The sequence below is a fragment of the Medicago truncatula genome, chromosome 8, assembly GCF_003473485.1.
Source record: "Medicago truncatula cultivar Jemalong A17 chromosome 8, MtrunA17r5.0-ANR, whole genome shotgun sequence".
NCBI classification, from domain to species: domain Eukaryota; kingdom Viridiplantae; phylum Streptophyta; class Magnoliopsida; order Fabales; family Fabaceae; genus Medicago; species Medicago truncatula.
Window position 1 is genome coordinate 33,264,233 of NC_053049.1, and position 12,989 is coordinate 33,277,221.

General features: G+C 34.1%; 1 protein-coding gene across 1 annotated transcript; it reads left to right on the plus strand.

Annotated features, from left to right (window-relative positions):
* Positions 1–105: 105 nt before the first annotated feature.
* LOC11430889 (structural maintenance of chromosomes protein 4) lies at positions 106–12,575 on the plus strand. The gene is made up of 28 exons (XM_003629031.4): positions 106–436; positions 529–618; positions 723–824; positions 1,811–1,987; positions 2,083–2,213; positions 3,477–3,555; positions 3,624–3,781; positions 3,894–3,969; positions 4,096–4,224; positions 4,301–4,445; positions 5,360–5,490; positions 6,302–6,454; positions 6,533–6,722; positions 7,838–7,971; positions 8,340–8,498; positions 8,776–9,084; positions 9,168–9,344; positions 9,502–9,585; positions 9,660–9,869; positions 10,036–10,125; positions 10,192–10,313; positions 10,388–10,543; positions 10,625–10,732; positions 10,816–10,876; positions 11,631–11,765; positions 11,867–11,954; positions 12,042–12,114; positions 12,211–12,575. Exons 1-28 carry the CDS (start codon positions 323–325, stop codon positions 12,329–12,331), a joined length of 3,702 nt encoding a protein of 1,233 aa, XP_003629079.2. The 5' UTR covers positions 106–322; the 3' UTR covers positions 12,332–12,575.
* Positions 12,576–12,989: the final 414 nt, after the last annotated feature.

The following is a 12,989-nucleotide window of genomic DNA, read 5'->3' on the forward strand; positions in this document are numbered from 1 at the left end:
TTCTTTTCTTTCTACTGATTAGCCAAACAGAAAAAAGTAATCCTCTATCATATATTTCTGACCTTCTTCTTTCTCTTCAACCAAACAATGTATTTGTTTAGGTTGAGTACAATTTCCCCAATTCCCTCATTTCAAAATTTGAAACCCTCCCCAAAATTTCACTTACCGCCAACGTGCTTTTCCACTTCAACTTCCACTTCGAATTATTGCAACTTAACATAACCGTGGAGAAAATCGAAAGTCAAAAAGATACTCTTCTTCTTCACTTTCTTCTCGATCTGTGCCCTAAATTCCCAAACAAACCCTAATTCGTTCCAATTCAATGGAATCGCAACCTGAATCAGCTCGCGGACGACCTAGGCTCTTCATCCAAGAAATGGTGATGCGGAACTTTAAATCTTACGCCGGCGAACAACGCGTTGGTCCCTTTCATAAGGTTTGATTTAGATTCTTCCATTTTTTGAATTCAATTGGTTTAATTGGTTCAATTTTACTTGAAGTTAAAATTTGGTGAAATTTTGGTTTCAGAGTTTTTCGGCTGTGGTTGGACCGAATGGAAGTGGGAAGAGTAATGTTATTGATGCTATGTTGTTTGTGTTTGGAAAACGAGCCAAGCAGGTGCGTTTTTGAGAATATTCTAGAAAGTAATTCGTGCTTGGAAAGTTTTTTTTTTTTTTTTTGTTTTGTGAATTTTTTGTTTAATTGGGAACTTGTGGTTGCAGATGAGATTGAATAAAGTTTCGGAGCTTATACATAATTCTAGCAATCATCAGAATTTGGATAGTGCTGGGGTTTCTGTTCATTTTCAGGAGATTGTTGATTTGGTACCTTTTCTTATTTACTCTGCTTTGTTGGTGCTATTTAGATTTTTATTGTTATCTTTGTTGAAGATGAGATATAAATTGGGCAAGCAATAAATTCTTTAAATTTGACTTCCAATATTTTTTTTTTTTTTGTGAAGAACGAAAAGATTGTAGATATTTTTTTTTGTTTTCAATTTCATTTGATATATTATCACTATAGTCTGCGTTGTTATGATATAGTGGTTTGGCTGTGAGGATATTTTATGTGTGTGCCTGGGTTCGATCCAGGGTCTCCACATTTCCCCTCTCCTGTGTATGTTTATTTGAGTATGTGTTAGCCACTAGGCCAATAGCAAACAAAAATATAAATATATTTTGACTATTAATTCTAAAAATGGCATCGCTTCTCTTCACTTTATTTCATGATTTTTAGAATTTACAAAAGGTTAAATAAGAAAGGAAGTATAACCAGAATGTAAAACTAAAGAAGGAACAAAGCTGAAAAGAATTTGGGCTTTTGGGTATAACTCAACCCCATGAGGAATGAGGACTGTCCAAACTTTATAAGCACTACTTAAGCCATATCTCTAGGTGATGTGAGTTTAAACCCACCCCCTAACGCTATGTAAGCCAGTACAATGAAGGTCATGGAGGCTGCAATGAAAGCAGCCCTGTTCCGAAATTACGGTGGCTAGAGGTGTGTCGCAATTAAGGTGGAATTTCCAGCAGACATTTAGTAGTAAAACTTATCAATGGAAAATCAAGGGGGAAAATGATAAGCGCCCTTAGTTTACACACCGGCCCCTTACTCTTGGCTTTTTAATTATTTTTTGTTTGCTTATTTTCCTTTGGTTTGTTCTGTCACGAGCTTGTTTTTAAGTAGACCTTTATACCACACTGCCAGTGGTAAGAAGAGTTTTCAGATTTACAGTTTGATGACCCTTTAGTGTTTTTCATCTTTGATCTTTCATATTTAAAAATTAGAATTGAATTTTGTATGGCTGCAGGAAGATGGAACATACGAGACTGTTCCTGGAACTGACTTTGTGATTACAAGGGTTGCTTTTCGGGACAACTCCTCTAAGTATTACATTAATAACCGTTCAAGTAACTTCACTGAAGTTACCAAGAAATTGAAGGGAAAAGGTGTTGACCTTGACAATAATAGGTTTCTGATCCTTCAGGTTGGTTATTTCATATAAGATGCTTTTAATTTATATTTTTTTGCAGGTGGTTGGTCCTATATATCTCTTTTGATGCTTGAACTGTTTCTTATCAGGGCGAAGTTGAGCAGATTTCACTTATGAAACCAAAATCTCAAGGACCTCATGATGAAGGCTTTCTAGAATATTTGGAAGATATCATTGGGACCAACAAATATGTAGAAAAAATTGATGAGTCATATAAACAGTGAGCACTCTTTCTCCATTTCAATTCTGGAATGCAAACTTCTGAATGAACATTAAAAAAGCATAGATACTGTTTGTTGTTGTTGCTGCCTAATTTGGTTTGATTTGCTAATTACAATTAAATATATGGGGCACACATAAGAGGTTTTTTTGGAGTTTATTTGGGGTTATGTGTGACATAAATACCCAAGCAAGTATTAGGATAGACTTATAAACATAGCTTAAGGCCTACCCATAAGTTCTTGGGTCATTTTAATAAGCTTCTCATATAAGCTTACGAAAGTTAATATATGTCATAAGCTCTTTTGACATGAGCTATAATTTGATAAAGCTCTCATTACCTACCTATAAGCTCTCATGTTATAAGCTGTTTACTAAACTGCTTATGACGTGTTTACCCAAACTAACAGTGGTTCAGTTCACTTTTTTGATTTAAAACATCTTATGATCAGTTAGGAAACTAAGAAAACTGATTGATAGGAAACTAAATTTTGTGTGGTTAAAGATACCATTACATGTAAGAAGATAACTATACAAGATAAGGATATACAGAAAAAGTAGTAAAGACTGGATAAGCAGCAACTCAAGGGGCTGCAGCCTCCCAGTTCCCTAGCACCTGAATCACTTTATTCCTCTCCTATACATAAGACCAATTCAGTCATATTAGATTGACAAACTCCTTTCTTGTTCTCCACTCACGTTATGTTACAACCACTTAATAGACAACAGCCCCTATTCCCAGTCACTCAGATATTCTGTTATAACGGCTGAGAGTCATACATTGGATAGTGATCAACAACAACCACCAAGCCTTTTCCCACTAAGTGGGGTCGGCTACATGAATCAAACGACACCATAGTGTTCTATCAAAAACCATGTCTTTTTCCAACTCATTTATCTCTAGATCCTTCCTAACAGTTTCTTGTATAGTTTTTCTAGGTCTACCCCTACCTCTACATTGGATAGTGATATGGCATGAAAAGTGGTTATAAGTGATGAACATCCCTCATCTTAAAAGTTGGTTTTCTGGACTTGATTTAGGCCCAACCCATCCACATCTCTCTAGCAAGCTGCGGCAGCTGTTATACAGCTATCATCACTTAACTGCCTAAGCTACTAATTACAAAAGAAAGTATAAACTATATATACTCTATAATAAGGACCCGTTTTTCATACTTTATTGGTGACACACTGCTTAAATAATCACTTGGATTTCAGTTATAGTATATAATTTCTAATGTCTGAAGTATTGTTGATGTTTTAGGTTAGAATCTCTAAATGAGAGAAGATCCGGTGTGGTGCAAATGGTCAAGCTATCTGAGAAAGAAAGAGACAGCTTGGAGGCATGTAAAATTGTGGTTATATGGATCACTTGATATTTGAACAACCCCTAACAGTTTTTTTGAAACAGGATGTGAAGAATGAAGCAGAAGCATACATGCTCAAAGAGTTATCTCTGTTGAAATGGCAAGAGAAGGCTACAACGCTAGCTGTTGATGATACAGGGGGAAAAATGGATGAGTTACAAGTGGGTGTTGCTAGCCTGGAAGAAAATCTTAAGGCAGAAAGGTAATTTTGAATTTCACCTTTAGTTTCTTTGTCTATATATATGTATCACTTTCCTAACTATTCGCCTTTCTTATTCTTGACTCATGAAGAACTCTGTGATATCTTATTCCAGGGATAAGATCCAAGAAAATAAACAGATTCTGAAAGAGCTTGAAACTAAGCACAACAAGTATATTCAAATACAAGAGGTTTGCACGACATGGGACTTGACTTGAACTTATCAGTGTGCATGACGACATGGCATGGCATTATATGCTTGGTGATAAGCTCATCAGGTAGTAACCAAGTTTTTTCTTCTCTTATTCATGTAACAGGAGCTAGATAATGATATGAGGAAGTGTAAGGAAGAATTCAAGGAGTTTGAGAGGCAGGATGTCAAGTTTCGAGAAGATTATAAGCACATGAATCAGAAGATCAAGAAGCTGGAGGATAAAGCGGAAAAGGTAATGGGAATACATGATTTATTGCACTTGAATATATGTATGAGAGATGTGCCTTATCCATTCATTCGTATTTCAGGATTCATCAAAAATCGAAGCTCTTGTGAAAGAGGGTGAAAACTCAAATGATATGATACCAAAACTTGAGGATAATATCCCTAAACTGCAAAAGTTGTTGACCGATGAGGAGAAGGTCCTCGAAGAAATCACAGAGAGTTCTAAAGGTAGACCCTTGTCCTTTTTAAGTACTGATATGCTTGAAGTTGCCTTTAATTAAATTTGATTTACTGAATTCCTTTCCATATGATGCTTTTAGTCATAACCTCATTAAAACTTTTCAGTTCTTAAAGATGCTTCCTTGCAACATTTGTCGTTTACCATATTGATTGTTAAACTTATAATGCTTGGCTTGGTTAGGTTCTCAATTCTGATACATAGCCGATTTTCCTGGATTTTAGCTTATCCAAATATAAATTGATAGATAATAATGATTTTAATACGTTTGATTGGTTCAATATAATTGTGAACTGGTGCTTGACCCTCAGCAAGGCTCAATCAACTATATGAATTTTTTTCTTCTTTCTATTGAACCAATTGTCAATCAGTTATTAAACTACCAAGGTATGAGCCAATGCATATTGGTTTAGTCTCTTCTTAAAAAATAGTAGGTTGCTTGATGGGAAAACTGAACCTCGTTTTTGGTATTTCATGCTAATTTTTAAATATTTTAATAGAGAGAGAGAGAGTGAAAGAGCATTGCACTTGAGAAGAGAAGGCGAAGTATAAAAATCAATTGATTTCTCACACTACTGTTACATGTTTATAGGTTCTCTGCTGCATATCGTAATTAAAAAGTTACTACAGCATAAAATTAGAAAATAAAAACTGTGCCTCATCTACTGATTGTCTTCTTATGCCGTGGAAGTACTTCAACCTCCTGCGGTCCTTCATTTTGAACTAAGCTGCCAACTTATCCCTCAAAATCTGTTTTTCTTCTTCATCAGCCTGTCCAAATTATATTAAATTGATTCCATATGCACAAATGGAGCCAATATATTCTACGAGCAGTAGTGGAGATTAATTGTAGTTTTTCTTTGTTTGTCAAATTCAAATTGTTTTTTTTATTATTGGCAAACAGTTGAAACTGAGAAATTCCGCTCTGAGCTTGCTAAATTTCGTTCGGAGCTTGAACCTTGGGAAAAAGATTTGATCGAGCACAAGGGAAAGCTTGAGGTTGCATCTAGTGAGGCCAAGCTTCTAAATGAGAAGGTGATAATGATTTCTTATTTTAAATAGATAGTCTCAGCTTGGAAGACAATGATTAGTCTTGTCTTGAAAATTTCTGGATATATTCAAATAACGCATCGTAATTGCAGAAGGACTAGTATCTTTCTCTTTGTCCAGGCAAACAAACGAAAGTGTTGTCAATGTCACTTTAATAATTCGACTCCTTTGGTCCACACTTTTGTTTTTGTACAGTTTTGCAGTATCTCTTTGATATTGCATGCTTATGTTTCTCTTCTCTAGGCACTCAAACAAAAAGTATTGTCACTTTTATAATTCAACTCTTACGATTAACACCTTTTTGTTTGTACAGTTTTGTATTCTGTCTTCAACATTGCATTTAACAAGACATGTGATAAATATTTTAATTGTGTTTCAAAGCAGGTAAAATCTTCTTGTTTTCTTAGTTGAGTGGTTGTAATAATTTTGATGCTGTTGAGGGACTACTGTGTTATTGAGGCATTAATCCTTTCTTGTGTTGGATTAGAATTTAGCTTTCATTGGTGTATTGAGATCCATCCAATTGTGTCCAAATATCGTTTATAATCTTGCTATGCATTTTATGGATGTATGCATAGCTATCTGAACTTATGAAATGTGATATATAGTATATACAAAAATAGTAGCACAAACCCAAGTTTTACTGTCACTAAAACAGCAAAGGCAATCAATTTCTGACATGCATGCTTGGGATCTACAGAACTAATTTATTTATTATGTATTATCAATGTCATGCATATATAAACCAGAATCCATATATGATGTTGAAGGTGATTCTTGATGTTTTTCTTTTCAGCATGAAGGTGCTCGTGAAGCCTTTAAAGGTGCTCAAAATCAGATGAAAATTATAACAGAAACAATTAAATCAAAAACTGCAAGCATTTCTCAAATTAAGAGTAATATAGAAAAGAGCAAGTGTGAAGCATCAGAAGCTCACAAAGCGGAAGAAGTGAGCAAATTTACCTTTTTGATTCCACTATAACATTTTTTTTCCCAGGCTTTTGGTGATAATGTTCTTTTTCTTAAGGAATGTATCAAAAAACAAGATGCCCTGATTCCTCTTGAACAAGGTGCTAGACAGAAGGTTGCTGAAATGAAGTCTGTTTTGGATTCAGAGAAGAGCCAGGGATCAGTTCTAAAAGCAGTCATGAAAGCTAAGGAAACCGGACAAATAGAAGGAATATATGGACGGATGGGTGACCTAGGTGCCATTGATGGTAAGGTTTTTTAATTGCAATCTTTCTGGCCTCACAATGTTCTTTTCATGTTTTCCAAATTAGATCCCTTTCGTGCTACAAAAACTGCAAAAGCACCATAAGACTGTCACTAACATGCACGTCTATCTGCATTTTTTATTGTATTATATCTTCTTTAATTTAAATTAATTTATTTCTATTGTTTTATAATATTTATGTTATCTAAACTTGTTAAATTTTACTTTGAATATTCTGTTTATGTTTTTAAATTTTAATTTTCTTGAAAAAATTATATTGTTATTGGAAAGTTTGTTAAAGAATTACAAGAGAAAAGGTAATTAGTTTTAGTTTCCTATGTTATTTATGGTGCATCTTAAATTTAAATTTGAAAAATATTGAGTTGTTAAGGGTAAAAATGTCTAAGAAAACGTCCGATCGAAAAGTAGTTACTAGGTAGTTAACTTTTGAGTTGCCCTTATATGATGATATTGATTGTAGTTTGAAGGTTTAAGTTAACTCAGGAGGAATAATCACTTTTCCTTCTTCAAACATAATTTAGAACACATTCTAATATCCAACCTCTCAAAAGCAAATATATCATACATATCATCTATCTATCATGTTTTATTTTTAGCAGCATTCTTTCTAGTCTTGGCAGTAAGATTCTCAGTATTGCTTCATGCCATCAATTAACCAATAAATATTCTTAAAAGCGAAGTTTTTATGCAGTAGACATTTGAAATTCATGGGTAAAAGGATCTGTAGTTTCATATGAATTGATTATTATTAGTTATAATTTAAATGAGATGTGCTGACAGTGTAAATTAGTTTTACACTGTCATCCAATTAGAACTCATCATATTGCCATGTAAGTCTAAATTATAACCACTTTTTAAAAATAATAACCAAATACTCAATTCTTATTGGACATGAATGCACAAGTAGTTTACAGTTACACTGACAGTGCATCCCTCCTTTTCTCTATTAGTTACTAGTTTTCACTTTCCAAATATTTTTGTTATCAGAGTATTGAATTTATTTTCCAATTGATCTGGTTGCTTGTGAACAGTGATTTTGTTAGCATTGTATGTCATCAGTATACCACAATATTGACGTCTGAAATTTGATAACTGCAGCAAAGTTTGATGTTGCAATATCAACAGCATGTTCTGGGCTTGACTATATTGTCGTGGAAACAACAAATGCAGCACAAGCCTGTGTTGAGTTGCTTCGTAGAGAGAATCTTGGCGTTGCTACTTTCATGATATTGGTATTTATTTTATAGTTATATTATCTAATGTGTTTCTGTTGCTGAGTAGCTGTTTAAGATTTTAAATGGTGTAAATCAATTTGCTCACTTTAATTTCTGGACTACTCCAGTTTGATTTGTAAAGCATGGTTGAATTAATTCCTTAGCTATTTGCAAATTTGTGTTTTTTTCACATTGATTTCCAAGTTTTAGCTTCACTTAAATGTTATAGTAAATAGTATTGTTGATTTGATTGAATTGAATACGATTTCCCAGTGATTATCTATATATTTTTTTTTGTTTTTCAATAATAATAATTCCTCTTAAAAAAATAAATTAAAACCAAATCAGACAAATATACTTATAGTAGCATTTTTTTTTTCTTTCAGGAGAAGCAAGTTGATCTTCTTCCAATGATGAAAAAGAGTGTAAGCACTCCAGAGGGGGTTCCCCGTCTTTTTGATTTAGTAAAGGTTCGAGATGAAAGAATGAAACTTGCTTTCTTTGCAGCACTTCGAAACACAGTTGTTGCTAAGGATCTTGACCAGGTCAGTTGTTCCTCCCAGGCAGAAAACTTTGTTCTGATTATAAATTCAAGATTTATTATAGATTAGTTTTGAAATTTTGCTTCTTATATCAAAAATCTCATTAAGTTTGTTTTAAGATACAAAAAATAATAATTGAATTGTATGGCCTAATATAATTATTAGTTGTTTTAAAACAAAAATATATTACTTTGGTCTTGGGCCGTTAATTTGCAACTGTTTGTATCAGAAAAGGAAGGGATTAAATAGCGACATTTTTTCTCTCCTGTAAAATTTTTAGGCTTCACGGATAGCATATGGTGGAAACAATGAGTTTCGGCGAGTTGTTACTCTTGGTGGTGCACTTTTTGAAAAATCTGGAACAATGAGTGGTGGGGGAAGTACGCCCAAAGGTGGGAAGATGGGCACATCGATTCGAGCTACAAATGTGTCTGGAGAAGCCGTTGCAAGTGCTGAGAGTGAATTGTCTGGATTGACCGATAAATTGAATAAAATTCGGCAAAGAATGATGGATGCTGTGAAAGTATACCAGGAAGCGGAAAAAAAAATTGCTGCTTGGGAAATGGAGCTGGCTAAAAGCCAGAAGGAGGTAATACATGTTTCTGAGTCTAGTAAGGCACGTTTATGGAGTTGTTGGTGCAAGGCATTGAGTTTCCCCCCCTTCTTCTACAGGTTGACAGTTTGAATTCACAGCATAGTTATATTGAAAAACAACTTGGTTCCCTTGAAGTTGCATCAAATCCACAAGAGAACGAGCTTGATCGGTTGAAAGAGCTGATGAAGATTATTTCTGCAGAAGAAAGAGAGATTAATAGACTTACTGACGGATCTAAAAAACTGAAGGAAAAGGTGGGCTTTGAACTTCCTTATGTTTGTAACTTTGAATTCCTTTGCTTGACTGGTCTTGCATGTCATCTTTATCTTTTGATATCCAGCAGTGTTTGCAGTTAACAAAGGCTATATCTTTATTTAACTTAAGTTAGTCAAATGGATTCCCCATTTTTAGGTTTCGGAGCTTCAGAAGAAAATAGAGAATGCTGGAGGTGAAAAATTAAAATCTCAGAAGTTGAAGGTCCAGAAAATTCAGTCTGTAAGCATCCTGTATATTGAGAACTTTCAATTCAATCTGATACCTTGTCTATACTAAAGGTACCCATTTTCTAGGATATTGACAAGGCCAGCTCAGAGATCAACCGTCATAAGGTCCAAATAGAGACGGGCCAAAAGATGATGAAGAAGTTGACTAAGGGAATAGAGGAGTCAAAGAAGGAAAAAGAACGGTTAGCCGAGGAGAGGGAAAAGTTAAAAGGAAACTTCAAAGAAATAGAGCAGAAAGCATTTGCTGTTCAAAAGAATTATGAGAAAACAGAAGAGGTTCTTTTCCTTGTTCTTTTGCTTTTTTGGTTATATAAACTATGCAGTGCACTTACATGGTTAAATTCATTAAAAGGGATAGTAAAATATACCTATTCATAGTTGTATATAGAAAACAGTGGTCGTGGTGGTTGTATGATCATGTATTGTTTACATTACTATGTAGATGATTAAGAAACATCGGGATGGCTTGGAGGAAGCAAGATCTGAGTATGATAAGATGAAAAAAGCAGTGGACGAATTGCGTGCATCTGAGGTACCCGTGTGATAATTTTTTGTCTCTTAAAGTTGGAGTTTTCTCATTGTAATCTTTATTTTGCAGGTTGATGCTGATTTTAAATTAAAAGACATGAAGAAAGCATACAAAGAATTAGAAATAAAGGGGAAAGGTTACAGGAAAAGACTAGATGAGTTGCAAACTGCTATTTCCAAGCATCTTGAGCAGTATGTCATTTAATATCTGTTTTGGAATACATTCACCACTATTCTGAAATTCTTATAAGATAAATTGGATGCAGAATTCAGGTAGATTTAGTGGATAATGAAAAGCTACATGCTACATTGACTGAAGAACATCTCAATGCTGCTTGTGACCTGAAAAAGGCCTGTGAAACGGTAGCATTGCTTGAAGCTCAACTGAAAGAGATGAATCCAAATCTTGATTCAATTGCAGAGTAGGGCATTTCCCAATTTATTATCCTGACTGGCTTCCTTTTTGGTGTTGCACTGAAGTGTTTCTTAATTTATGATATCAGGTATCGCAAGAAGGTAGCATTGTACAATGAGCGAGTTGAAGAACTTAATGCAGTCACTCAGGAGCGAGATGATATAAAGAAGCAACATGATGAATTGAGAAAGAGGAGGTGTGCATGCAATTTCTTTTGTATCATTGACTATTTTATGATTTCCTATTTGTGAAAAATTTAAGCTGAATCTTTAATTTCAGATTGGATGAGTTTATGGAAGGATTTAATGCCATATCATTAAAGTTAAAGGAAATGTACCAGGTATGGAAATCCCCTCCCTCCTGTCTCACACACAACAAAAACTTAACATTTTTGGATCATTATGTTTGCATGACCTCTGATAACAATGAATTTGTGTTTGCCCTGCCTCTTATAAACTGACAGATACATAAATAACGAGGGAGTAGATTCTCAGATCCAGTTAATAGAAATGGATGAGATTAGGAATAAGGGAATCATAGAAAGAAGCAGCAGAATAGGAAACAACACCCTTCATTAATGGGAATGTAAACCCTTCCCACCCTCTAGTTTAACTGGAAACAGTGAAGGGTGGTTTACATTTCAAAATGATTTTGATTCTCCTTGGCACATAAGATTCCCACCCTTTACAATGAGAATGAAAATATGAACAAAAAAAAGTTCCTCATAATCCCTCAAATTGCAAAGTTTTTTTAAACCTTAAATAAAATATGGGACCGTTACGTTACATTCCCAGTCTCATTTATCCCGAAATATATAGGCATATCTTGAAAGAAGTACACACTTAAGATCTTAAGTGGTCCACAAATTTAATACATCGAGAATAATTTTAATCAAAAGATACATGGTTCCATTGTCAAGTACTACTTGCATGATATTTTTATATACCGATCTTTTTCATAAATATGTCCAAAAGCTCAAAGTTCTCTTGGGCATTAATTGTAATACTGTACATAACTCTCACCAACATAGTTCCTAATGGATTTCACAGGGTTGTGATAATCAACAAGTATTACCTTTTTTTTATTGGTTGCAGATGATTACCCTTGGAGGTGATGCAGAACTCGAGCTTGTGGATTCTTTAGATCCTTTCTCTGAAGGCGTTGTATTTAGTGTTAGACCACCAAAGAAAAGCTGGAAAAATATTGCTAACTTATCGGGTGGTGAAAAGGTATCTTCTCATCCTCACTCAATTGATGCATTATATAATTCATGGACACATCTTTTTCCCTGTTAATATTGAGTGGTGTATTTTTGTTATTTATTTTCCAGACTCTTAGCTCATTGGCTCTTGTATTTGCTCTTCATCATTACAAGCCTACGCCGCTTTATGTAATGGATGAAATTGATGCCGCTTTGGGTACTTGCTATTAACTTTGTAGCTAAACTATTTTACTGTAAATGCTGAGTCTTGCAATACACTAAACTGTGCTATTTGGTCTGGCAGACTTCAAGAATGTATCTATCGTCGGGCATTATGTGAAAGACAGGACTAAGGATGCTCAATTCATAATCATTAGGTAAGTTTGGTTCTTGACGCAAGTGTTTTCTCAGGTTCTTAGTACATATTTGTTTAATCAGTCCTAATAATTAGCTTGGTATGCTCATTTTTGCAGTCTAAGGAACAATATGTTTGAATTGGCTGACCGACTTGTTGGTATTTATAAAACTGATAATTGCACAAAGAGCATCACTATTGATCCGTGCAGTTTTGTCGTTTGCCAGAAGGGTGCATGAGATTTTTGGGTGTACTTAGAGATGTTAAATTGTAGAATGCTTAAATAGATTTGTGGGTGTACACTTGTGCCAGATTTTTTGGGTACAAGTCTCTTGTACCAGTTTGATCTGGCATATAATTGTTATTGTTATTTATTAATTTATTATTAGCGTGCTATGTATTATGTATGACATCCAAGCTAACTTTTAATTGTAGCATGAACATACATCAGAGATAAATGTAAAATATATATAATTAGTTTTATTTGTTAAATTGGCATTATATTTCAAATATTTAAAAATAGATGTTGACAATTTACACATCAATATGCTGCATTCAAAATTTGTTAAAAACATTTAATTAACTTGATAAAAAAAAAAGTTTAATACAAGGTTTTGGAACTATGCTTTTTTTTTTAATTAAACTTTTAATTTAATAATAGTAGAATGATTTTTTGTATATAATTAAATGTGAAACAATAGTTTGCTCTAGTGATTTATTAAAAAAAAAAATAGTTTGCTCTAGTGATGTCAATGAGAAGGACTATGCAGGGTATTATAGTTTCCGTCCTCGTAGTCTACTTACTGTATTACAAAAGTAAGTTCTTAGGATTTTACCATTTTGCCCCTTGGAGGGGTATTTTAGTAATTTCCTATTGATGGGGTGTGGTTAATGCCA

Bases quoted from the DNA above. Each gene is read 5' to 3' on its own strand.
- LOC11430889 (XM_003629031.4), top strand. From the start codon at position 323: ATGGAATCGCAACCTGAATCAGCTCGCGGACGACCTAGGCTCTTCATC. The intron at 3,782-3,893 runs GTAATTTTGAAT...ATCTTATTCCAG, and splicing joins GAAAATCTTAAGGCAGAAAG to GGATAAGATCCAAGAAAATA. The intron at 3,970-4,095 runs GTTTGCACGACA...TTCATGTAACAG, and splicing joins AGTATATTCAAATACAAGAG to GAGCTAGATAATGATATGAG.